Here is a 26,674-nt window from a genome sequence, read left to right as displayed (position 1 = left end):
CTGGTGCGGGATCGGGCAGTGTTTCGTTCTGCTGTGCATGGGGTTGCTATGAGTCGGAAACGACTCGACGGCACTTAACAACAACAACAACAACAACATGGAACCTACCACTTCATGGTCCCTGGCTGCTCCCTCCCTTTCCTGGCTCTAGGAGGCTTGGGGCCTAGCCTTGCCTCCTGCCCCTTTTTACCTGGATATCCTGCTGCTCCACAGGTTCCTGGACTCTCCTGCTCCCTCCCTTTGCTGGCTCTAGGGGGGTTGGGGCTTAGCCTTGCCTCCCTCCCCTTTTACCTGGATATCCACTGGATACTGTTCCAGAGGTCCCAGGCCTCTGGAGAGACATCATATTGGGACCTATAAAATCTTGATAAACATGCCTCTCCCAGATGTTCCCTGACTCACTGGCCAGAGGCATAATATGTGGTGACTATAAAGGACAACATGTTTGATAAAGTAGACGGCTAACAAAAATGAGGGAAATCTTCAATGAGGTGAATTGATATTGTTGTTGCAATGGATTCACACATATCAATGATCAGGAAGATGGTACAGGACTGGGCACCATTTCATTTGTTGTGCATGGGGTTGTCATGAGTTGGAGCCAGCTAGACAGCAACTAATAAGAACAACACAGTCTCCTAAGATGTTCCGAGCTAATGGCTTCCCCTCCTTCCTCTTTAATTGACCTCAGGGCTCACAGTTACTGAGGCCACCTAGTACGGTAGAAAGTCATTGGACAAAGAGTCCTTGCTGGCAGATGCCAGACTGCCACCGACTCCTCTCTTGTCTTGGGAAAGTCACAGCATCTCTCTGAAACCCTGTTTTATCCTTAATGTTGTTGTTGTTGTTAAGTGCCATCAAGTCGTCTCCGACTCACAGTGACTTTATGTACAACAGAACGAAACACTGCCTCGTCCTATGCCAGCCTCACAATACTTGCTATACCAGACCCCATCATTGCAGCCTTCGTATCAATCAATCTCATTGAGGGCCTTCTGCTTTCTCATTGACCATCCACTTTACCAAGCATGACATCCTTCTCCAGGGAATGGTCCCTTCTGACAACATGACCAAAGTAGGTCAAACAAAGTCTGGCCATTCTTCCCTCCAAGAAACATTCCAGCTGTACTTCTTCCAGGACAGATTTGTTAGTTCTCCTGGCAGTCCATAGTACTTTCAGTATCCTTTGCCAATGCCACAACTCAAAAGCATCAACTCTTCTTTCATTTTCCTTATTCATTCTGGAGCTCCCACGAGCATATGGAAAACAAAACAAAACAAAACAAAACAAAAACCTCATTGCTGTTGAGTCAGATCCAACTCAAAGCGACCCCTCCTTGGGTTTCCAAGGCTGTATCACTACAGAAGTCGATTGCCCAATCTTCCTTCTGAAAAGTGGCTGGTGGTTTTGAACTGCCAGCCTTCTGGTTAGCAGTCAAATGGCTTAGTCACTATGCTACCAGAGCTCCTCACATACATATGAATTGACTGAAAATACCATGGCTTGGTTTGTTGTTGTTGTTGTTATGTGCTGTCAAGTCAAACCCGACTCATAGCGACCCCTCCTTGGGTTTCCGAGGCAGTATCACTACGGAAGTAGGATTGCCCAACCTTCCTTCCGAGGAGTGGCTGGTGGGTTTGAACCGCCAGCCATCTGGTTAGCAGGGAAGTGTCTTAGCCACTATGCTACCAGAGCTCCCTTGACTTGGTTTAGGCACACCTTAATCTTCAAAGAGACATCTTTGCTATTCAGCACTTCAAAGAGGTCTTTTGCAGCAAATTTTCCCAGTGCAATACATCATTTGATATCTTGACTACTGCTTCCATTGGTATTGATTGTGGAAATCTCTGACAACTTCAATCTTTTCTCCATTTATCGTCATGCTTCCTATTGGCCCAGTTATCCTTAATATGAAGGCAAAAATTCTATTCACTCAACTTCTCTCATGGAGGTGTGTGTGTGTGTGTGTGTAGGGGGGGGGGTCAAATAAAATAAGGGATGGATGCTTTGTTGATGACAGATTATGCTTGTTCTATATCACTTTGGTCCACTCAGTCCAGAATTCAGTCTGGGATTCATATGTGTTTCAGTGGAAGAATTCTCTCCTTCCATGTGGGAGACCCAGGTTCGATTCCCAGCCAAGGCACCTCACATGCAGTCATTTCCCATCTGTCAGTGGAGGCCTGCATGTTGTTTTGATCCTGAGCAGGTTTCAGAGGAGCTTCCAGACTAAGATGTGCTAGGAAGAAAGGCCTGGCAATCTGCTTCCAAAAATCAGCCAATGAAAACCCTATGGATCACAATAGTCTGATCCACAGCTGATCATGGGGCTGGCCCAAGACTGGGTGACATTCTGCTCACTTGTATATGGAGTCACTGTGGGTCAAGGGTTAACTCAACAGCAGCTAAAGACAACAATAGCATCTGTCTCGATGGTTAAAGGTGTTTTTTAAACCAGAATCTTTCCACCTAATCAGAAGTATTCTGGAAGGGCTCACTTCAAGGGCCAGCACCACCTGCTCCACCCCCATTCCTTGTTTCCTCCTCTTTCTAGAAAGCAGAAGGCTGCAACAGAGAAGGAGAGGGAGCAATACAGCAGCAGATAGGAGGGCTGCACTTCTTGGGCCACCACAGAGATGTCCTGGGCCAATGTGCAAAGATCTTAGTTAATATTAACCTGTCAGACCTTTCCAAGCATATCTCACCACATGCCTGGGGATCATCACCTCCCCTGACATTTTGCTTAGCTAGGGACTCTTGAACTGTCAGGGATGGTTTCAAAACTTCCTTAGGAGCCCGTGGAGGTCTGTCTCCCTCCAGTTGACCAAAGTCTGTTCTCCTGATCCATGGCAGAATCTCAGTAAAGGGCCTGCAAAGTTCCAAATCCCACGTGAGGACTTTGACTCATGAGTCATAAACTGACACTTCCCAACATCATGGGAAGTGGTGAGAACAAGGAGTTGGACATGGCTGAGGCTGACACCGTCACCAATTCCCTGGCTGACCAGCCTGTTTCCTCATATGTAACCAGGAAAATGACAATGTCCATTTCCCTCTGTTATCAAGAGGTCCACTGCTTCCATCCAATTCTCAAAGGAGTCCTTGACAAGCCCCCAAAAATTCAAACCCCTCCCCTATTTGTTTCTCCACCATAACCTTCTCCTGTATTTACCCACTAGTCCCAGACAGTCCTTAGCAGACCTGTGACTTCATGGGTGGTCAAAGGTTTAATCAGATACACCACTGCGTGCTAATGTTTAGCTAGTGATGCTCCCCCAGGGTTAAGAATATCTTAAGTCTGTTACAAATCATGTGGCTCCAGAAAGGTGGTCAAAGGAGGTGGACAATTCTGAGGAAAGCCTCTTCCCTGCACCAGTTGACTTGTGGCTCTCAGAATAGGGTTCTTGTCAAAATTTTGTCTCCATAGGACCCACCCAGAAATGCTCAAAATGAAGCTTCCTGGGCTCTGCCAGAAGATACTGATCCTAGATCTGGGGTGAGTCAGGGAATTGACATTTGACAGGGACCCCAATGATTCTGCTGCATTTGGGTATTGGCCTGCCAATAGGGAAAGAAATTTCTGAACACCTGGACCTGCACAGTTTTCTCCCAAGTCTCAGTTTCTCCTCCTGCATAATATGAAGTGTAGTCCAGCTGCTTCCTAAGACCCCATATAGTTTGATGGTTCAACACCCAGGCTTGAGTTAGAAAGCCCAGGTTGAAATCTGGGTTCTTTCAACAAAATTGACAAATCTTTAACTAGATTGAGCAAGAAAAAAAGAGGAAAGACTCAAATTACTGCAATCAGAAATGAAAAAAGGGATATTACTCACCTTATAGGAAAAAAAATTTAAACTTTTAAGCAAAACTATGCACAATTATATACCAAAAAGTTCGCTGTCTTGTTAGTTCTGTCAGGTTGATTTTGAATCATGGTGAAGCCATGTGTGCAGAACTGTTCCATGGGGTTTTCAATGGCTGTGACCTGTCAGAAGCAGATGGCCAGGTCTTGTTCAACGGTGCCTCAGAGTGCTTTCTTACCGCCAATCTTTTGGCTAGTAGTTAAGTATCTAACGGTTTGTGCCACCCAGAGATTCCAACAAATTAGCTAATCTAGATGACATGGATATATTCCTTGAAAGATACAAGCTACCAAGACTGACTCAAGAAGAAATAGAACGTTGAATAGACCTATAATATGTAAAGAGATTGAATTAGCAACCAAAAAACTTCCCACAAAGAAAATTCCAAGACTAGGTGGCTTCACTGGTGAATTCACCAACTGTTTAAAGAAAAATTAGCACTAATCTTCCACAAAAAACAATAGCAGAGGAGGGAACCCTTTCCAACTCATTCTACTAGGTCAATATTACCCTGAAGCAAAAATCAGACAAAGATATCACATGAAAACTATACACCAATCTTCTTTATAAATGAAGACACAAAAATCCTCAACAAAATACTAGCAAAACCAATTCAGCAACATATGAAAAGGATAACATGCTATGACCAAATGGGATTTCTCCCAGGAATGGAAGGTTGGTTTAATCAATGGAAATGAAGCAGTGTAATACAATATATTAATAGAATAAGATACAAATCTGGGCTCTAACATTTATTAACTGTGTGACCTTTGGCAAGAATGTTGCCCCAAGAATGTTGCCCCTTTGAACAAGTTTCTCCATCTATAAAAAAGCAACAGTGATACCCATCTCCAGGATTGTCAAGAGAGTGTCATTAGATAATGTACATAGTAGGTGATCCATACATAGTCATCTAACCCTAAATGCTGATCATGTATTGATCTCTTGCTATGAGAATCCTTTAATTTCATAATATCAATGTGGTTGTCTTTGGGTGGTGCAAATGATTAAGCCCTTGATTGCTAGCCAGAAGGTTGGAGGTTCGAATCCATTCAGAGGCATCTCAGAAGACAGACCTGATGATCTGCTCCTGAAAGGTCACAGCCTTCAAAACCCTGTGGAGCAGCTCTCCTCTGTGCACATGGGGTCACCATGAGATGGAAATGACTCAACAGCAACTAACAACAACAACCCTGTCACTGTTTTGTGCTGTCAAGTTAGACCCAACTCATAGCAACCCCTCTTTGGGTTTCCGAGGTGGTATCACTACGGAAGTAGATTGCCCAACCTTCTTTCTGAGGAGTGGCTGGTAAGTTTGAACCACCAGGCTTCTGGTTAGCAGTCAAGTGCCTTAGGCACTATGCTACCAGAGCTCCTAAATGCAATCATTTTAAGGAGAGGATCCACTGGGAAAGGTCTCATTTAAGAACCATGAACCATGAACATGCTCAATCCTGCCTCCAAACCTTTGTCCCCAGCTACCTCTGATGGAAGTGACCATCTCAGCCTTTTGTGCCATTGCAAATTCTCTCAGTCTGTGTGGCCCTTCCTCACATGTGCACTGCTCACTCAGTGTTTTGGAAATGATGAGTTGTCTTCACATTTAACCACACATGCTATTCAGGACTTCACTGCTACTCTACCTGTTTCTAGCCTAGTATTTCAGGCTTAAACACTTTGCTTCTCTGGGCTCAGTTTCATGATCTATAAAAGGGGACCACTTTGTTGCAAGGAACAAGTGGGAGACGGCAAGAGATGGAGGCAGGCTAGGAAGCCAGGATAGTATGTTTGAAGAGTCGGTGTTCTTTATTTACCCCCCGCCCTGCCTGGTCCTCAGCTGACTCACTTGGCTGGGTGGAAGATGGCACTCATCTCCTCTGCCAGGTGTCTCCGAAGGATGTGCTTCCCACTGGGGATGCCCAGGGCAGTGGCCATGGCCTCGGCATTGAAAGTGGGTTCCAGCACCAGCACGGCACCATGGACGCCGCTATTCATCAGGTTGTCTGCATACTCCTGAGAGCAAAAGAACGAATTCAGTTAGCCCAAAAGGGTCTCCTTGTCAGGCTCAGAGGGTCCCCATGTTAGCCTGAGAGACTGTCTTCCTGAGGAGGCCATGCTGTCTCCTATGAAGATCCCCCTATTTTTCTGAGAGGGCCACCATGATAGCCTGAGAGGATGTCTCCAAATGCAAGGGCCTGACTCTCTTGGGGGTCAATTAATTTAATAGTGAGGGAGAACCCTCTCACACCTTTAGAGCTATGAAGGCAAGGCCAAAACTATTAGTCACTCACATATCCCAGACCCCAACAGGCAGCCCATAAATATGTGTTGAATGAAAAAATGGTCCTGGCCCTCAACCCCACCCTTGCTTATGAGAGGGAGGATGGTTCAGTGCTCCCCACCTCCACTACAGGAAGAGCATCTTTTCATGGGGGTCCTAATGCTGGGGACTGAGCGGCCCCTCCTCTTGATTGACAGAAGCCAGAGTATTCCTACCAGGCTGGGCTACAGTGCCTAGTTCACAAAGATACTGCTTTACATACAGATCTGCATGTGATTTGCATATGCCTGGGAGTCCCCTCTCCCACCTGCTATTCCCCTCATCCTACCCACCAACCCCACTCACTTTCAGGTCGATGTCTCGTACCCACTTGAGCACCCGCTGGTTGGTCCAGACCACAGGATCGATGTTCTGTGTCTCACAGCGGGCCCGGCGCTCCTGGAGGGCCTTGTGGGGAGACAGCTGGGTCAGTGGGGAGCAGGGCAAAGGAGCACACAGAGATCACATGGGGGACCCCAGGGGGCCAGTGAGAGGAGCCAGGCCAGCAGGAGGAGTCGACATGGTCTGGCCATCTGCATCTGCTGTAGCCACATCACTCCCTGGCTTGGCTTTCATCCTGGGCAATGAGTAGAAGCCTGCTTCCTGGGGTGGAGGAAGCCTGGAGCAAAGTCACCTGTGCCCAGGAGTGTGGGGCTGGTGTAGGAATCATAGCAGCCCCTTGTTCTATACCCTTGTGCCCACCGTATCCTGCCCCAGCTGACCTGGCATAGGCAAGTGCTCTATGAATATTCATTGAGAAGATCATGAGAGGCAGAGCTCCTGGGGTCTGCCAGGTCTCTGAGGTCAGGGAGTGTCAGTGTCACTTAGCGTAAAACATCTCCCTTGGCACTTTGCAGAGAGGGGTCAGCCTGGCCCCCTCTTGTAAATCTCCATAGGGACTAGTTCTCTGCCCTCCAGTCTCCTCCAGTATGCCTCAACCAGCTCCCTAGCCAGTCACACCTCTTTCCACACTGTACTGCAGTAAAGTAGTAAGTAGTCATTTCCTGTAATGACTATCTTTCATATCTGTCTCCACCTCACTGGGCTCTCAGAGGCTATGGACTATGTGCTGGTCATCTCCTTGTACCTAGAGCCCTGCAGTAGATGGACCCAGCAGGAGCTCAAAAAAATAAAATAAAATAAAATAAAATAAAAACCAACTTGAGAACTGAGTGGCGGGCTAGATACCCTTTCTTCTCAACTCTGAATGGCTTGTGCTCTGCTCTTTACTCTTAGAAAAATAAACCACCTGAACTTGGCCCTCAGGCCCTCAGGCCCTCCCTCAAGGGACCATTTAGTTAGATTGCTGGGCAGACCATGGCGGGCTGAAGTAGGAGCTTAGAGATCTCAGAATCAGGGGAGCAGTATGAGTCTAAACTCTTCAACACAATCCACAGCCTCCCCTTTCAATACTCCCCTTGAATCTGGCACTCAGTCACATAGAACTCAGGTCCTCTCTGGTCACAGACTTCCTCCTCAGGGCCTTGGCCCATGCCATTCCCTCTGCTGGGTTGCTTTTCTCCTCCTGTCTTCTATGGATTGATCCCTGGGATTTTGGGGTCTCAACCTAGCTGTCACTACCTCTTGGGAGCCCACTCTGACCCCTGGACTGGATCAGGGGCTTCTTCTCTGGGTTTCCATGAAACTGTGGGCTTCCCTCATGGGGTCAGTTTTCCACAGTGGTATTGTCACCAGTGTCTTTGTGGTTCTCTCTGATAGAAGTGAGTTCTAGAGAAGGAGGGTTGTATCCATTTTCTTCCCTATGTTCCTTGATCGAGCAAGGGTCTGGCCCATGGTGGGTACCCAGTAAGAAGTTGCTGGAAGAAGAGGTGGACAGATGGATGGGTGGATGGATGGGTGGAAGGATGGATGGGTTGATAAGTGGATGGATGGACAGATGGATGGATGGGCAGATTGATTGATAAACAGACAGATGTGCATATGGATGAATGCACAGACAGTGGAGGTCAGAGGGGGAGAGGGGGTTGTGGACGGTGCCACACATACACCCCCTGCCGTGCCTCGGTCCTTACCTCCCTGCTGAAGTTCACTTGGTACAACAGCTCGATCCCCAGCAGGATGCTGACCTGGTGAAACTTTTTCGACACATTCAGGTGCTTTTCCAGGTCTCGTTTCATCAGGGAGTTCAGCATGCGCCCGTCCACCAGGTGGTTCTGGAAGGCCTGAGAGTACTGGTTCAGGCCGATATCATTCAGCCAGGCCTTGGCCACCCAGTGATGGTCCAGGTCTGCAGCCTTGGACAGGCTGGTGAAGGAGAGACGGGGATGGACGGGGCAAGGTGGCAAAAAGCAGAATGGGGCAGAGATGGGCAGAGTCAGAGAGAAACAAGACAAAGACAGAGACGGGGCAGGACACAGAGAAGGTCATAGAGACAAGTGAGAACAAAGAGGAAGAGGAAGAAGGAGCAGACAGGAGAGGAGAGAGATGGGCGGTGGAGACAGAGATGGAGAGAGGCAGCAGCAAAGAGAGAGAAGAACAGAAAGGGATCAACAGGGAGACAAAGAGAAGGAGACAGGAAAGAGAATGAGACACAGTCAGACACACCAACACTGGGGCACCAGAGACACCAGGGACAGTGACAGCGAGCAGCAGGAACAAGCGCAATGGGAAGCAGCATCCCTGGAGAGCTCCCCCCGCCTTGGCCTACCCTTGCTCCCACAGGGGTCTCTGTGGAAACCCTGAAGCTCCCAAAGCCCCAGCCTGTGCTCCTGTTGCTGGTGCCTTCCTCCTTGGCTCACCCTTCTCCCTGCTGCTGCTGTTGTCTTTCTATTTAGAGTCCCTGGGTGGTGTAAATGATTAACATGCTCAGCTGCTAACCAAAAGGTTGGAGGTTCTAGTCCACCCAGAGGCACCTCAGAAGAAAGGCCTGGAGATCTGCTTCCAAAAAATCAGTCATTGAAAACCTTATGGAGCACAGTCTGCTGGAACACACATGGGGTTGCCATGAGTCAGAGCTGACTCCATGAGTCAGTCAACTCCACAGCAATGGCTTTGCTTTGCTTTTTATTTGAAGTGACACAGTGGCTATCACTCAGTGTTCACTTTGACGTGTGGTGTGCCACAGGCCCTGCATGGGGAAAGGTGGCTGTCCTCCTTACTGTGCAAATGAGGACGCTGAGTGCACAGGGTCACAGGGTGGGCATACTTAGGAGTCAGTTAAAACCCATGTTTTGCTCATTCCAAGTCCTCTCTCTTCCCACCTCACTGCTGTGTCTCATTCAGGGCTTGTCCCATTCAGGGCTTGTCCCAGTGCCACACACATAGTAGGTGCACAAAGAATACTTCTTAAATGGATAAAAACTGTGAACAAAAAGTCCCATCAAAACCCCTGGAGGCTGTGCCTGGAGAGGGCAGTCCCTCTGCTGTCATTCCCCAGATTGCCACACAGTGGCAGCCTTGCAGAAAGAATGAGGGCAGCTGACTGCTTCCCCCACCCACCCACCCACCCAACCTGCACCCCGTGCCCCACTGCTGCAGGTCTAAGCAAAATGGCTGGAGGTTCTGCCAGGTAAAAGTGCCGCATGGTCTGAGTGGGAGCCTCTGTGGACCACGAAGGCATCATTAAGTGGAAGGGAAAGTGAGGAGCTTGCAAAGTGGCACCACCCTGCTCCTGGGCCTGGGATCAGAAGCTAGCATCTTCCCCTTTCCCCAGGTAGAGGAATGCTACCTCACCTGCTTCCCAGCCCTGGGGGGCGGGAGGGGTGAGTGGAAGCTGTGATGGACACAGAGGTCTCCCTGTCTGCATCAGACTCTGGGGGTGGTCCTGCTAGTCCCCTAGCCTGCAGACCTGGGTAAGGTTATTAGTCCCACCTGACTCAGCCTCCTTCTTTCCAGTGTCCATGCTCATTCCAGGCACCACCTTCTCTCCCCCCATATGCCTTCTAACAAACAGCATGCCCAGCCACTGGGCGGGTCCTCTCTACTCTCCTTCTCAAGAGGGCAGCCAGAGTGAGTGACCACGCTGCCCTCCTGCTGCTGATCCTAGATGGCTCCTCATTGCCCTTCTGTCCTTTCTTCATTCCAGACATAAGCACTTAGCATCTACCGAGAGCCCTGTGCTGGGCAGATGCTGGCCATATAAAGGACACACCTTCCCTAGGAACCTCTTCCCTGTTTCTCCACCCAGGCTCTCCCATCTCTGGGTGATGGCATTCATTCCCAAGGTTCCAGACTGCATCTGAGGCAGTGGTGGCTCTGTGGTAGAATTCTCACCTTCCAGGTGGGAGACCCAGCTTTCATTCTTGGTCAATGGCATCTCATGCCCAGCCCCCACCCATCTGTCAATGGAAGCGTGCATGTTGCTGTGATGCTCAACAGGTTTCAGCAGTGCTTCCAGACTAAGATAGAGTAGGAAGAAAGGCCTGGTGATCTACTTCACAATTGTCCAGTCCACAACTAATCATGGAGATGGCTCAGCACTGGGCAGGATCAGGTCACTCACTCCCTTGCGTGACATGGATAAAATTCAAAGTCCTTTGAGTGGCCGACAGGCCCCTGCCCTGGCTCTCTCAGACCTCGCATCCCCCAGGGGCTCAGGCTCACTAGCTTCCTGGGACTGTTTCTCAGAATGCACTGCACTCTGTGACTGCATTTGCTCCAGTGCCCTCAGTGGTGGCTCCCCCAGACCCCTGGCCTCTCGCTGGATCTGTTTCCTTCCAGCCTTGCTGTGGCTCTCTCCTCTCACTCCCCAGGTTTCAGCTCAAACCTCCCCTTCCTGAAGAAGCTCTGTCGACATTGTCTGAGCTTGCCCCTGCTGCTGCGTGTTGAATTATTTCCTTCCAAGAGCTAATCACATGCCGAATTTGAAAAGTTAATTGATTTGTCCACTGCTTTGTTTTCTCCCTTACCACTGCACTCCATCCCATTAGCATGTAAGCTCCACCAGGACAGGGACTGTGTCCTTGGCTGAATCCTCAGTGGTTAGCATAGTGCCTGACACACAGTGGAACCTGGTGAACACTTGTTGGAAGAAGGCTTGGGGGGAAGAGGTTCCTAGGGAAGCTGTGTCCTTCACATGACCAGCATATATGTCCTTTCCCTGCCCCTCAGCCTCCTCTCAGTTCACCCAGAACCTTGAGCGGCCCCCAAGGGGTAGGGTCGCCTTGTCCCCTTGCTTCCACCCTGTCTTCCTGCCAGGTTGGCTCCTACAAGAGCCTGCTGAGATCTTGCTCTCCCTGGGAACCTCCTGAGTCCTTGTACTGGGCCAGGGACCTTCTCTGTGCCCTCCTGCGCTTGTCCCACTCTAGACAATTGCTGCTCACCTGACTAGCTGCCCCACTGGACAGACCAGCTCCTGAAGGGCAGGGGCAGGGCAGGGCTTGTCCACCAATGCCCAGGTTCCACCACACCCCGCCCTCCGGCTCAAAGTTAATACTCAACAAGTATTGTATTAGAGCCAAAAGTATGAATGACAGGGGGTGGGGTGAGTGGGCATTTGCTCCAGTCCACTGTTTGGAGTGGTGGCTCCAAACTGGAGCCCTCTGGCCTACAATGAGCTCCATCCTAGGATGAAAAGTCCCAGGGCAGACTCCCTCCAGGCCCTGCCACTCAGAGGGACCATTCCAGGTCCCAGCCCTCCCTGTTCTCTGCTGGGCAGAGGTGTATGGCAAGTATGGCCTGTGCCCTGGCTGCCACACGAAGGGAGGTATCACTGAGCAGTTTCTATGTACCATCACACTTTCCACGACTAGCTGAGAGAGATCATTCGGTAAGTTAAAACGAACCTTTTCATATTTGAAAGCCTCCATGGGTCAAGGCAGACTGTGATCTTGCTCTGCTGAGTGTAGAAAGAGAAGAAACTAGAAAAAAATGACTTTGAGCTCATCATAGACTAATTTTCAACTGTGAAGCAAGGAAGGTGCAGTTGTAATTTTCATGTAGCGCCATAATGTGTTAAGTAAAAGATTAACGAGCTTGGCTTGTATTTTTGAGCTGCTATTATGGTTAAGTTATCTACAAGATGGGTGTCAGATGTTTGTACAGGGCACAAATGCAGTGCTTCCCATCAGCGCTATTTTCTGTAGGCACGCCTCTGCGTGCAGGCAGGAGCTGGAGCTCACAGCCTGCTAGGTCAGATGCTGTTGGCTTAGAGCGGAGACTGATAGGGACTGGGAGTGCCTCAAGAAAGGGTTTGCTCAGCACATCAATGGGGCAACAAGACTTGAGGCAGGAGACTGCAGAGGGGCACCTTGCTTACTCTACTTGAGAGAAGCTTGTTTAGAATCAGCAACAACCATCTGCATGCCAACAATTCATGAGTCCTGCCCTTCAGCAGAGTCCTCTTTTCATTAGAGTGGTTCCCATGGGGCCTCAGCTTGGCAACACTTCTCTAGCTGTTGGTTTGAGCTATTGTAAGAGGCCAAGCTGAATAAAACAGCATGGTTTTAAAAGTAATTCATTTTATAAAGTGTGTCTCTGCCCCCCCCCACCTCCCAAACTGGGGCCTGATTAGATATTGAAAACTGAGCATGAGCACAGAATTTAGACAACTGGGTCATGATTCAACATAGACAATGCAAGGCTATTCAGCTTTACTATCCTTTGCTCTGCAATCTCGCACCTCTGTGCCTCAGTTTCCTCATTTGTAAAACGGGGACAATCATGCTTGCCTCATGGAGTTGTAAGGACTAAAAGAGACAAGGAATGTAAAGCCCTTAGCACAGAGTAGGGTGCACTGTGTGTACTACTAAGTAATAGTAGTAGTAGCCATCATTGTTGTTTTTAATGAAAGAGTGGCATGGAATAGTGGAAAGGGAATGGACTTTGAAGGAAGATTGTGTCCATAAGTGATAGGTGATGGGCAAGCCAGAAAGAGGTCAGTGGGTTTCACGGTAATATTTTATAGACAAGGTGAACTGGCCCAGAGAAGGCAATGCCATGACCAAGGTCATACAGGGTGTCATGGCTGGAAATGTCAAAGATGCCCAAAAGTTCCATGGTTGGGTTGCAGGGTCCCAGAATGCAAAGTTGTGAAGTTTTGTATATTTCTCCTGAGCATAGTGTCAGAGTTTTATTATTATTATTCAATTACATTCTCACAGGGGCCTTGGCCCCAAGAAAGTTTCCTAACTTAACCCCCTTCATTTTACAGGTGGAGGGGCAATGTCTAAGCAAGATCTTAAAGGGGCCACATGGTTTCTTCTTGCCACTTACAGTCCGATGCGAGAGAAAAGAGATAGATTTAAAAACTGAGCCGTGCAAAAGGAAAACAAAATGTAAAGATCTGGAAAATTCTGTCGTACCAACTCAGGACACATGTTCTAGGATTTTCACCAAGGGCAAGGCTCCACAATCTTTTCTTAAAGAGGTGAAGCCTGTGGCTGGTGGATTGAACCAACTATCACAGCAGAAATTCCTTCAGCTTAGACTGAGGAGGACAGACACAGGAGGCAAAAAGGAAAGCTGTCTGCCTCTTGGAGCTCTATGGGCAGGACACAAGCCAGGGGAGCTGGGGAGCTGCATCTGTTGGCCTCGCTTTGCTGTACTGAAGCCGCGACCTAAGTTTCTGAACGGTCTGGTCTTGTGATTCCAGTTGCCCAGGGGTTCGTTGCACGAAGGCCCCTCTCCCAGACACACTGCTGTGGCTTTCCTGCTTCCAAACCCGCCTGGGTCCTCCCACATCCCGCTCTTTCTCTAATCCACAAAGCTGGTTCTGCAAATAATAGCACACACCACCAGGTTTGATTAATTAACTGCACAAAAATGATGGGGAAACCAGTGAAGGAGATAATTATGCAAAACAGAAAGTGTCACATTTACAAAGCTTGTTCCTCCCCCTTCCACACACCCGGGATGGGGTGGGGGTGGGGGCTCCTTCCCTTTCCCTTGGAGCTGCCTGGGGAACAAGGGCCCCCAGACAAGTTCTGGCTCATACATGTCTGGAGCGAGGCAGGCAGGAGGTGGGGCTGGGGTAGAGGCTTCAGTGCTGGGGCAGTGTGGTCTCGCAGGAGGGTGAGGGAGGAGGGGGCACACCTGAAGGGAGGGACCTCCAAGTTGGTGCTGCCCCCTCCTACCCGCCCCTATTCCTGTTGTTGAAGCAGTTTCAATAAGCCCCTTCATGCCCATTTTATCTTCTCCATCTCTCTGCATCTCGCTGCCTGGTGCAATCTTTCCTTACCCTGGAATGCTAAGACCTGAGGTTTGACACGGAGTAGGTGGAGCAGGCATTTTGGCCCAGTTCACAGGCTGCTCAGGTTACCTGCCAAGATGAAGGTGTTCTGGGGGTTTGTGTGGCTCCCCTGCTTCCACACTGGGGTGTCACAGGGCATGTTGGGCTTTCCTCCCTATGAGCCCAATACTGGGAAGGCTGGTTCAGATCAGGGTTGGGCTGTGTCTGGACCCAGCGGCATCACTAGGGAGGTGCAGTCTGCAGTGGGTGACACTCTTAGAGGGGGTGACGCCAAAATGACTATAAAATTTTTGTCCTGAGTTTCAGCAGAAATTTACTATTTTTCTATAAAAAATCCCTGTACAGTTAGTTATGACAGCAAAAACTTTTTTTTTTTTGGTTGTAAGCCTAGCTTACATGTATTGATATGCTGACAAGGCTAAAACTCTATGCTAATTTACTTTTTGAACCTTCTAATGCTCTTTGGTCAGAGCTGTCATTATTACCTAATTACAATTACACTTCCAATCGTGGTTTCATTTGCACGTGCTACAAATATGGGCTGTTGTTTTTGTTGCTATGGATGTTTTTATAGTCTCTGATTTTCTCAAATTTTCTGGTGTTTCAGCTACAATTTGTGGTAATTAGTATTTGTGGACATGTATCAATAACTTTTTTGAGAATAAGAGTAATTAAAGGAAAAGAAGGAGAAAAATTAGAAAAGACTTCTGCTAAGTTGCTAGTAATGTTGTAACTAATAATGCAATTCAATGTAGAAAGATTTTACAAAAAAAGTTTATTGTTAGTATTCATATAATTCATATAATCTAAGAAACATTGTATTTAAACACTTTATAGCTATATTTTCAAGAAGCTCTGCTGGTGTAGTGGTTAAGGCATTTGGCTTCTAATAAAAAAGGTTGGTGGTTTGAACCCACCAATTGCTTCTCAGAAGAAAGAGGAGGCAGTCTGCTTCCATAAATTTATAGCCTTGGAAACCCAATGGGGTCAATATATATGATTCAGAATTGCTTTGATGGCAGTAAATGAGTGTGAACTATATTTATCACATATTATTCTATGATTAAAATTGATAATAAACATTACTAAGGATTATATGGTCTGGTACTGGAGGAGGTCCATGGAAGGGGGTGATACCATGAGTTATCAAACTGGGTAACACCATCCTAAGTGAAGTCACTGCGGGACCACCTGATCAGTGGCATACCAGGAGTATTTTAACTGCATCCTATTGTCCCTCACACTGGCCCAGCCAATAGCATCCCTTCAACCCCTCTGTGTATCCTGGGGTCTAGGGTGGCTGTTCTCCCTTCCCCTGGTGGCTCACCTCCGGCCAGCCTCGGCATCTCGGTAGTCCTCAATGGCCAGGCGGAGCTTGCGCCGGTGCAGAGAGCTGCAGACACCCAGGCCCAGCTCCAGGTCCTCGTCACTCAGGCTCAGCAGCACCTGCTCTCCGAGGAGGGGGACACTGAGTGCCCAGGAAGGGGCTGGGGCAGAAGAAGGACTGTTCTCGGCAATAAGGTCCCCCAGGACCTGCTGCTGGCTGGGGACCAAGCTGCAGAGTCTGCTGGTGCGAGGCTGCCCGTCCCCATCTCTCTGCCCATCTTCCCAAACATTGGAGCCAGAGAGCTCTGGGAGCATTTCTGCAGCCCACCCGGGAGTCTCTGCCCTATGAGGTACAGCAGAATCATTGTCTAGGCCCAAAGAGCACTGTAGTCAAATCCTGTCTCCCTTCAGCCAGGTCCAAGATGGTTATTCCCATTTTAAAGATTAGAATGCTAAGGCTCAGAAGGGTTATGTGGACACTGGAGTCTGAACCCAGGCCAGCAGGCTCCTAAATGGCACCTCCTTCTGACCCCGGGGCAGGAATGAGAGTGGTGGTGGGAAACCAGCCCAGACTCTGGGTTGGCCAGGCTCTTGGAGGGGGGCACCCTACCTTCCCACTCTTCACGTTCTCTGCACAGGCCTTGACATACATGGGCATAGCCATGACAACCTCCAGCCAGGCCTGCACGGTGCCAGCCTTCCAGTGGGACATAGGCGTGGTCCTGACCAGCTCCACGTGTTGTAGCCGATCCATTTGCTCCTCACCCTCCGACAGGCTGAGGCTCTGACGAGTGGGGCTGCACTGGCTGTCAGAGTCTGCAACACACAAGCATGTGTAGCTATGCTGGGGGCACTTGGAGCTACAAGGGCAAGTGCATGGCCATCCCGACTCCCATATGGGCAAGGAGATCAGGGGCTTCAGGTCAAGGGCTGGGCTGTCTCCACCCCTAGGTGGAAAAGGAAGTCAAGGGCTGCAGGGGCAGGGGCTGGGCAGTTGCCCCCCTAAGGACTGGGAAGGAAGACACTTCTTTCCAAAATCCAAATGAGTTTCTTTTGTTTTGCTGCCCTTCCCTAATTATAAACATAACGCATTTCTTCTTTCAAAAAAAGAGAAAGAGAGAGAGAAGAAGAAGAAGAAGAAGAAGAAGAAGAAGAAAAAGAAAAGCAAAAATACTTAGTCCAGAAAGGAATAAAAATAAAACAGAATGTGAAAATCACGCCAAATCCCACACCACCCAGAGACAGCAGCTGTTAGTATTTAGCTAAATACTCTTTGAGATACACACACGCCTACTCTTGCAAACACACACAGACCCACACACTTACACAGTGCCTTCCATTTTATAGTAAGCTTTTCCACTCACAGTACGGAGGGCATCGTTCCATCTCAGTAAATAGAGATGTATCCTATCTTTACACGACAATGGAGCCTCCGTGATTTATCTCATGCATCTCCTATTGATGGGCATGGGAATTGTTTCCAATTTTTCACTATTGCAAACAAGTCTGCTGTAGTCATCTTTGGGCAATTGGGTGATTTGTTTTCTTAGGATAAATGGAGCCCAGGTTTAGTCCTTAATGCACGTAGCCTGTTTCTAGAGCAGCCGTCACAGACAAAAAGAAAGCCTATCCACCAATATTTTCCAACCCTACTCTTTCATCTATGACTGGCGACACCTACACCAGATAAAAAAAATATCAGACTAAACTCGGGGGCGGGGGGGGGGGATCTCTTTCTCTAAAAAAAGGCTCAATAAAAACAAAAACAAACTCAGTATCATGAGAAATGACAATATTAGAAATAGGTTTGATTAGAAATGACCTCAAAGGTCTAATGGGCCATGAGAATCTCAGCCTGTATAATCCTGAGACCAGAAGAACTAGATGGTGCCCAGCTAACAATGTCAACCTCTTGGAAAGGGATCAGAATTGGAGATCCTGAATAGAGTGGGAGAAAAATGTGGAATGAAACTGAAAAAACAAAAAGGGCCAGGATTACCGGCCAGATAGAGACTGGTGAAACTCCTGAGACTGTGATCCCTAGTCACCCTTCAGGCTTAGAACTGGGCTCACTTTCATTCAAATGACAGACAGGCCTAAGAGCTGAACAACTACACCAGGGAGGCGCACTCCTTAGAACAATCACCCACGGGAGATCAGAAGGACTGCATTTGCACAGGAGAAAGCTAGGGAGGCAGGAATGTACAAGCAGGAGAATCACAGGAGGGTGACCACGCCCATGTCCCACTGGAAAGGCGACACAGGGAAGAAGTGGGAGCAGAGCTGTTACACTGCAGGGATTGTAATCACTGTCACAAAACAGAAGCGGGAGGAGAGCAGAAAAGAAATGACCCTGCTGACACTATATAGTCCAGAATCATTCTGATCATGTAATAACCACTTACCCATTAATACAGGTAGGGGACCCAGTTAAAGTAATGGGTATGAAGTACATACAAATGGTATTAGTTACTGAGTTCGGGTGCTGAGAAGAATAAAGCCATTTTCTTCTTGCTATACCTTTGTGTATTATCAAAGTTCTTTAATAAATATGTTTAATTTTTATAATAAAAAATTTTAAAAGATTAAAAAACAGGAAGCATCATAAATGGTTATTGGTGGGAGTTCAGTAGGATGAACAAGGGTCCATTTATATGTTGGAATGTATACAGTAAATAAAACATCTGTCCCAGGAGAAGAGTATTTTCTGACATGGGAAAATCTTCCCAATCTATTGGCAAGTAAAAGACCTGGTGATCAGCTCCCATAAGGATTTCAAACCCACTGCCTTCAAGGCCATTCCAACTCACAGTGACCCTATAGGACAGAGGAGAATCGCCCTATATGGTTTCCATGGCTATAATCTTTGCAGAAGCAGACTGTCTCATTTTTCTGCCACAGAACAGCTAGTGGGTTTGAACTGCTGACCTTTTGGTTAATAGCTGAAGACTTAACCACTTCATCACTAGGGCTCCTTACCATAAAGATGACAGCCTAGAAAGCCCAATGGGGGCAGTTCTAACTCTATTACATGGGGTTGCTATGCGTCAGAATCAACTTGATGGCACCCACCACCACCAGCATATATATGTACTCACATATATTATATTATTTTAATTAATATGTTAAAATATACGAACATATTATATAAGGTGGCAAGTGCTTAAGGCATCTAACTGCTAACCAGAGGGGGTTGGCAGTTCAAACCCACCAGCCACTCCTTGGAAGGAAGAATGGGTAATCTACTTCCGTAGTGATACTGCCTCAGAAATCCAAGGAGGGGTTGCTATGAGTCGGATCCCACTCAACAGCAGTGAGTTTTTGAGTTTGTCAGACACTCTGTGGAAGGAAGATGGGGCAATTTACTTCTGTAAAGATTTACTCCCTCAGAAACCCAATGGGGGTCGCTATGAGTAAGAAATGACTTGATGGCAGTGAATTTGTTTTTTTGGTTTATAGTTATTTATTATATAGAATGTAATGTATTATATGTAACTATATATAAACTCTAATATATAGTTTTATATATACAATACTAGATGGATAAATGTTAAAAGTCTTTATCTCTGGAAAGGGATGGTAGGTAATTGTGAATGTGTGTATGTGCAAAGGAATATGGGGGGGAGCATGTAAGAGTGTGTGAGTGAAAGTGTGTTTGAGTGTATAAAGGTGTGTATACTTTTCTATTTCCCAACTTTTTTGCATTGATTATTATTTTTGAAATTGGAAAAAAGTTTTTTTTCAAAAAAAAGTTTTTTAAAAAGTTTTTAACTTTTTCAAGTTGTAAGGCTTTCTTCCCTCCCTCCATTTTAAACTCTAAATTGGCTACACTAGCTGATGACCACACACTCACCCATCACCCCCAGCTCCATGGAACCTTTCTTCCAAAGGCCTGGGGATTCTAATTGTCCAGTCAAGAGCCCTTTGGAGCCCACAGCCATTTTGCTAGAAGATGCTGCCCAACTCTGGGCAGGCGTGGATGACACCTTGTGCCTCAGTTTCCACCTCTAAAGCTGGCACAATGGTGCTCTCTGCTGCCTGCCTTCCTCCCTGGGCTGATGTGGGGGCTCAGAGACAGTAGGGGTCACAGTGGGGGCTGTCTATCCTGGGAGGGGGAGGTGTTGGTGGGTCACTGACAACGTGATGACATTTCTCTTCTCAGATGGGTTGAAGGCCTCTTTGTCTCAGGAGATGGCAGACGGACATAGACCTCTCTGCAGGGGGCCAGTCTGATCACACATGTTGCCATGGTGCCCAGAACGGGATGTCCAGCAGACACTGTTTCTGCAGCACCACCTGGGCTCTGCAATTCTGCCAGGTGAGAGTGCCTCTGGCTCAGGGGCACAGACCTATACCAAGGAGTCCCTCCTGTAGGTGGCTGGGCCCAGGGACCCTCAGGGCTTGCAGGAAGATCTTTCTGTTCTGGTCCAGAACACCCAGTCCACAGGGCTTGACCACCTGCTCCTCAGCAGGGTGTTCTTGCTGGGCTGAATGACCCCCACCTCCCAGAGACCTTCAACCTTTCTGGCCTTCCCACTGTCTTGTCCCTGTAGCTGAGTCTTACCCCCATTACATCCATCTGGGGTGATAAGAGGTGACAAACTCAAAAACTCACTGCTGTTGAGTGGGATCCAACTCATAGCAACCCCTCCTTGGGTTTCTGAGGCGGTATCACTACGGAAGTAGATTACCCATTTTTCCTTCCAAGGAGTGGCTGGTGGGTTTGAACCACCAGCGTTCTGGTTAACTGTGAAATACCTAAGGTACTATGCCACCAGGGACATCTGGCCAAATCTAGTTACCCCAAATTACAAGACATGGTCCATGTTGTCCATTTGGGCCAGGCCTGTGGAAAGAAGGCAGGCCTTGGAGTTGAACAGACTTTGGCTTTCAACAAATATCTTTGCCTCTTGAGGTCTCAATTTCTTCATCTATAAAATGGGTATGACAACAATATCTACCTCTTAAGTTGACGTGAGCATTATAGACCCTGCGTGTGAAGTACTGGCCAGAGTGTACATCCAAAGGAGGCTATTAATGGGAATAAGAGGAACTTTCCCTGGGGTTTGGATACTTCTTGGTCCCACCTAGAAGGTGGCTGTTGCAGTCTCTGTCCTCTGCATTTCTGAGTGAAATGTGTCTTGAGCTCTTGTTCTTGCCCAGAGAGGAAACCTACTCTCATGTATTATCTAGCCCAGCTGGGAAGAAATTCATTGTTTCAGTGGGACTCTGACCTGGTCTGGGTGTTGACTTAGTGTTGTTTGGCTGTTTCTGCCTAAGGAAGGGAAATAAGGGGGCTTGAGAAGGGCGAAGAAAAAGGAAGATGGGAAGTAGGACTCAGAGAGAGAGAGAGAGAGAAAGAGAGACAGGAAAAGAGACTCCAAGAGAAAGCCTTCAGAGAATGAGATTGTTAAGAGCCATTGAGTTGATTTCAAGCCATGGCGACCCTGTGTGACACAGTAGAACTATCCCAGGGTGTTTTCCAGGCTGTAATCTTTATGGAAGCCAAGTCTTTCTCCCACAGGTTGAACCACCAATCTTTTGGTTAGCAGCCGAGTGCTTAACCACTGCGCGACCAGGAGAGAAATACTGGCACAAAAACAGAAACAGCAAAGACAAGAAGATGAGCAGGTAGAGGAGAGAGAGAAGACAGAATGGGAGTGGAGAGGGAGCCACAGAGAAGTGGACAGAGAGACAAAGAACAAAAGCAAATTCCGGGCATATGTGTGTGCGTGTGTGTGTCTCCCTGAGTGCAATGTATTTTGTGAGCGTGTGCAGGCTTTTCTGTAGCTAATAGGCCTTAGGCTCATGCAGGGAACCATCTTACACTTCACGTTATTTATGGGGCCCAGGCTCCAGGAATGCCATGGGCCAAGCTGGTTCACAGGGACAAACTACACATTTTGGTTTCTAAGAGAGCTACTCCCCAGCCCACCTCCTTCACCCCACGCCCCATGCCTGATCTCCAAGGAGAGGCTGCTGCAGAAGGACTGGGGGGCTGAGACCCTTCTTTGGGCTCATAAACTATTAATTAAAGGCAATTTCCAAAATATAGCCACTTCAGTGCCAGATTTTATGCCTGGGATCCCATCAATCTTGGCTTTTTATTTCCCCTCCTTCTCAGCCCTGAAAGTGGGAATAACTCATGTTGATAGCCAGGCTGCTCAGCCAGGGTCTGTGGAGTTACAGGGGTGGCTGATTTCCCGGCGGGTCTGCGAGGTAGGGCTTTGAAGCCTTCTGAACACCAGGAGGACGAGGGACTTTGGGAGGAGAAGTTCTGTGTTGTCCCACACATCACCAACACACATACACAAACACACATTCACAGATACACATGCACATCCACACACACAAACACACACATACTCACATAGATAGGCACATGTGCATATTCATGCACTCTCACACAGATACATGCACACATAAACACGCATTTACACTCACAGACACACATGCACATCCACACACATGAACACACACTCATACTTACATATACTCATTCACACACACTGACACATAGGCACATATACACTCAACACACATGCACAATCACACATACAGGTACACACTTATATAGACATACAGGCACATTCACACTCACACACAGACATGCACACACACAGGCATACTTACTCACATATACTCAGACAGGCACACACTCACAGACACATGCACATGCACAGTCACACCTACAGTAGTGGCCTAGCACAGGGCTTGGCAAACTACAGCCCCAGGGCAAATCTAGCCCTTCACTGATTTTAGTAAATAAAGTTTGATTGGCACACAGCCAATAAGGCTTTCACTATACTGCTTTCTGCATTGCACTGTTTTCCCACTGCAATGGGACAGTCTGTTCACAAAGCCAAAGATATTTGCTCTCTGGTCCTTTACGGAAATTGTTTGCTGACCCTGGCCTATTGGCTCAGGTTTTCTCTCTGTTGCTTATCAGTCATATGACCTTGGGGAAGAGTTTTACATTGACTGAGCCTCAGTTCCGCTATAAAATGGGGATGACTACAAGGCCTTATCTCACAGGTTGGTGTGAGCTCTTCATGAGTGGATGTATGCAAAGTGCTCAGCCCAGCATGTGGCCTGCAATGACCAAGTGAGGGTCACTGTTCTTCGCAGTCTCACCTCCCTTACAGTCTAGATCCACCCTGTACCCTATGGTAGCTAGGAGTTCCAGGGAGCCACTGAGCACTTGAGAAGGGGCTAATCCCCACTGAGAACGCTGTAAGTGCAAAATCACACCAGGTTTTGAAGATATAGTGAAAAAAAGTAAAACATCTCATTAATTTCTATCTTTACATATAAAGCTGAATTTTAAGTTATATCAAATTTATAATTTTCAAAATCTTTGTATTGATTACATGTCAAAATGATAATGTCTTTGATATGTTGAGTTTGATAAGATGTATTATTAAAATTAATTCCACTTGTTCCTTTCATATGGCTACTCAAAAAACCAAACAAACTCAGTGCCATTGAGTTGATTCTGACTCATAGCAACCCCCATTGGGTTTGTGAGGCTATAAATCTTTAAGGAACTAGATTGCCCCATCTTCCTTCTGTGGAGTGGCTGGTGGGTTTGAACCACCATCATTTTGGTTAGCAGTCAAATGCCTTATCCACTACACCACCAGAGCTCCTTAATGTAGCTACTAGTAACTCTAAAATTACATATGTAGCTTGCATATATTTCTCTTGGACAGTGTTGATCTAGATGGAAGACTGACTTTGTCATACCATTCCCCACTCCCACTGATGGCTGATTTGAAACTCTGTTTCTACCAGTCCCATCTCAGACACTCTGGGAGTGGAGCCCACCATTCTGTGTTTTAACAAACTCTCTGGGTGATTCTGATGGATACTGAAATTCTAGAACCACTGCTTTGATAGTTTGGTTACCCTTGAAAAATGACTATGCATAGTCGATTTAATAAAATTTAGGGTTGATCAATACTTTAATGCCCTTTTTTTAAACATACTACTTCTAATCACTCTTCTTGACTTATCTGCTGCAAAAGACCTCTTTAAAGTGTTAAAGAGCAAAGATACTACTTTGAAGACTAAGGTGCGCCTAACCCAAGCCGTGGTATTTTCAATTCATATGCATGCAAAAGCTGGAAAATAAACAAGGAGGACCAAAAAATAATTGATACCTTTGAATTATGGTATTGATGAAGAATGTTGAATATATCACAGTCTGCCAGGAGAGCAAAACAAATCTGTCTTGGATGAAGTGCAGCCAGAATGCTCCTTAGAAGCGAGAATGCCAGACTTTATCTTACCTACTTTGGTCATGTTGTCATGAGGGAGCATTCCCTGGAGAAGGAGATCATGCTTGGAAAAGTGGAGGGTCAGTGAAAAAGGGGAATTCTCTCAACGAGATGGATTGACAGTAGCTGCAACGATGGGCTCAGGTATAGCAGGGATTGTGAGGCTGGGACAGGATTGATGCTAGTGTTTGGTTCTGCTGTGCATAGGGTCGCTTTGAGTCAGAGACAACTCGATGGCACCTAACAACAGCAGCAACAACAACAGCTCTAGGGAAAAGTTTTCTCTCTCTATTGGCTCTGGGGGAAGGTCCTTGTCTCCTTTCAGCATCTGTGGGCCTTGCATTCCTTGGAGAGCACCATGTATCTTGGCATCTCCCTTGGATCTAGGAGGTTCTCAGTGCCTGGATCCCAGGTCTAGAGGATGTACTTGGCTCCTGGCTCTCCTTTGTTGGTAGGAGCAGGTCCCTCTGACCTCTAGTCACTTGTTTAATCTCTTTTGTATCTCAAAAGATATTGATTCAAGATACAACCTAATCCTGTGGATTTTATATCCTGCCTCATGAACTGCTTCTAATTCTGCCTCATTAACATCATAGAGGCTAGGATTTACAACACATTGGATAATTATATCAGATTACAAAATGGGGGATAATCACATAAGCTGAGAATCATGACCTGCCAACATGACACAGATTTTGGGGGGACAAAATTCAATTGATAAAGGGAATGTTGTATAATCTGCATTGCCCAATATGATGGTCACAAGCCACATGTGATGATGAGCACTTGAACTTTGGCTAGTGCAAATAAGGTACTAAATTTTTAATTTAGTGTAATTTTGATGATTTCATATACACTCACTAGTGGTTGTAGTGGAAATTGTACTGGATGAGGCAGCTCTAATTTCTTATTCCTACTCATCATCTCCTTATCTCTCTGCTTTGTGTTCTGTGAAATTTCTTTAGATCCATTTCTGGTTTGTAAATTCTCTCTTTAACTATTTAGTCTGCTGTTTAACCCATCTTTCAATTTTTTTAAAATATCACTTATTTTTATTTTTTTAATTTTTAAAAGTTCTTTTTTTAAATTTTTAATTTTTAAAAGTTCCTTTTCAAGATTGCTCAGCCTTTATGGATAGTCTCTGATTTGCTCATGTCTATGATTTCACCTTAAACTTCATTCACATTATTTCATATCGTTGTTAGGTGCCATCGAGTCAGCTCTGACTCATAACAACCCTATGTACAACAGAGCAAAACACTGTCCAGTCCTGTGCCTCAAAATCCTTGCTATACCTGAGCTCATCAATGCAGCCACTCTGTCAATCCATCTTGTTGAGGGCCTTCCTCTTTTTCACTGACCCTCCACTTTACCAAGCATGATATCCTTCTCCAGGGAATGGTCTCTTCTGACAACATGACCAAAGTAGAGCTGAAGTCTGGCCTTTCTAGATTCCAAGGAGCATTCTGGTTGCACTTCTTCCAGGACAGATTTGTTTGTTCTTCTGGCAGTCCATGGTACTTTCAGTATGCTTCACCAATACCATAACTCAAAAGTATGAACCCTTGACTTCTGGTAAGATGGTAGAATAGGCAGACAAGCTCCATAGACCCTCTTCAACAAAGAAAAGAAAAACCAATTGACAGAGATACAGAAGATAATCCTGGAGCCCTGAGCTCTGAAAGGAACTATACAGAAGTGGATTAGGCATCAAATAGTGGAAAAACCTGAACAAAAACAGTGAGTACAGAGATGGTTGGAGCTGCAGACTGTCAGCTACTCTGATGGGACCAATAGCCTGAATATTCCCAAGGTGTTGGAACCTGAGATTTGGCCTAAAGATTAGCCCTGGTCACTAAGGGCTGCAGGGATGACTGTGCTGGTGACCTATGACTAGGAAAAGAAACAGCAAAGAGGGAGACAACCTGAGCTGTTGACTTTCTGCTGTCCAGAGGGTGCAGCCATTTTGATTGTTTACACACAGCAGCCATTTTGGATATTTAAAGTGACTGAGGGCACAGTCATTTTGAATCTTTATGAGTGACAACCATTTTGGATTTTAAAGTGATAGCATTATCATTGGGATTTCAGGGACTTAAGAATAGGCTCTGTTTGCCAAGGTTGGCAGTGACATACAAGAGGCTGACAACAGGAAAGGAGACAGGTGGCGAGTGTATAAGTGCTGTCAACTAGTGAATAGAGGGGCACAGCACAGTACCCTGCTCATGTAGATAACATACAAACAAAACAAAGAAAATGAAAATCGTGGGCAAGTCACTCCAACATACAATCACCAATTAAATATAAACTCAAAAATGTCACAATGCCTCAGAGACAACAGAGCATCACAATCCACATAAAGAAATAAGATAAAGCAGGAGAAACAAGGGATGAGGATACAGGCCCAAAACACATGCCCAAGGAAGATGGTTGCAGCATTGGAACTCCCTGATAAGGAATTCAAAAGAATCATATTTAGGTATCTTCAAAGGATTGAGAGACAGATCAAGACAAAAACCTAGAAGAATTTCAGAAGAAAATATAGGAACAAAATGACAAAATAAATGAAAAATTAGAAATGATTCTAAATCTAAAGATAGAAATCCAGAAGATTAATACTAAATTGTCAGAAATAGATAACACATTAAAAGGGCAAAAGAATAGAACTGATGCAATGAAAGACAGAATTAATGAGATTGAAGGCAAATACCTGAATACTTCTTTGGAAAGGGATCA

The 26,674-nt window shown here is 46.6% G+C and overlaps 1 protein-coding gene across 1 annotated transcript in view; it reads right to left on the bottom strand.

The window, feature by feature from the left end:
* The window catches only part of KAZN (kazrin, periplakin interacting protein), a 668,025-nt gene that overhangs the window by 24,942 nt on the left and 616,409 nt on the right, over positions 1–26,674 (bottom strand). The window contains exons 9-13 of the mRNA XM_007950754.2: positions 16,270–16,475; positions 15,661–15,779; positions 8,218–8,449; positions 6,491–6,592; positions 5,711–5,877 (exon numbers count right to left, since the gene is read on the bottom strand). Coding sequence (XP_007948945.1) covers positions 5,711–5,877; positions 6,491–6,592; positions 8,218–8,449; positions 15,661–15,779; positions 16,270–16,475 — 826 coding nt within the window. The remainder of the gene's footprint in view (positions 1–5,710; positions 5,878–6,490; positions 6,593–8,217; positions 8,450–15,660; positions 15,780–16,269; positions 16,476–26,674) is intronic.

This window comes from Orycteropus afer, unplaced genomic scaffold, assembly GCF_000298275.1.
Source record: "Orycteropus afer afer isolate SDZICR_OR568_19922 unplaced genomic scaffold, OryAfe1.0 scaffold00288, whole genome shotgun sequence".
In the NCBI taxonomy this organism is placed as follows: Eukaryota; Metazoa; Chordata; class Mammalia; order Tubulidentata; family Orycteropodidae; genus Orycteropus; species Orycteropus afer.
This window is presented reverse-complemented; position numbering and strand designations above follow the sequence as displayed.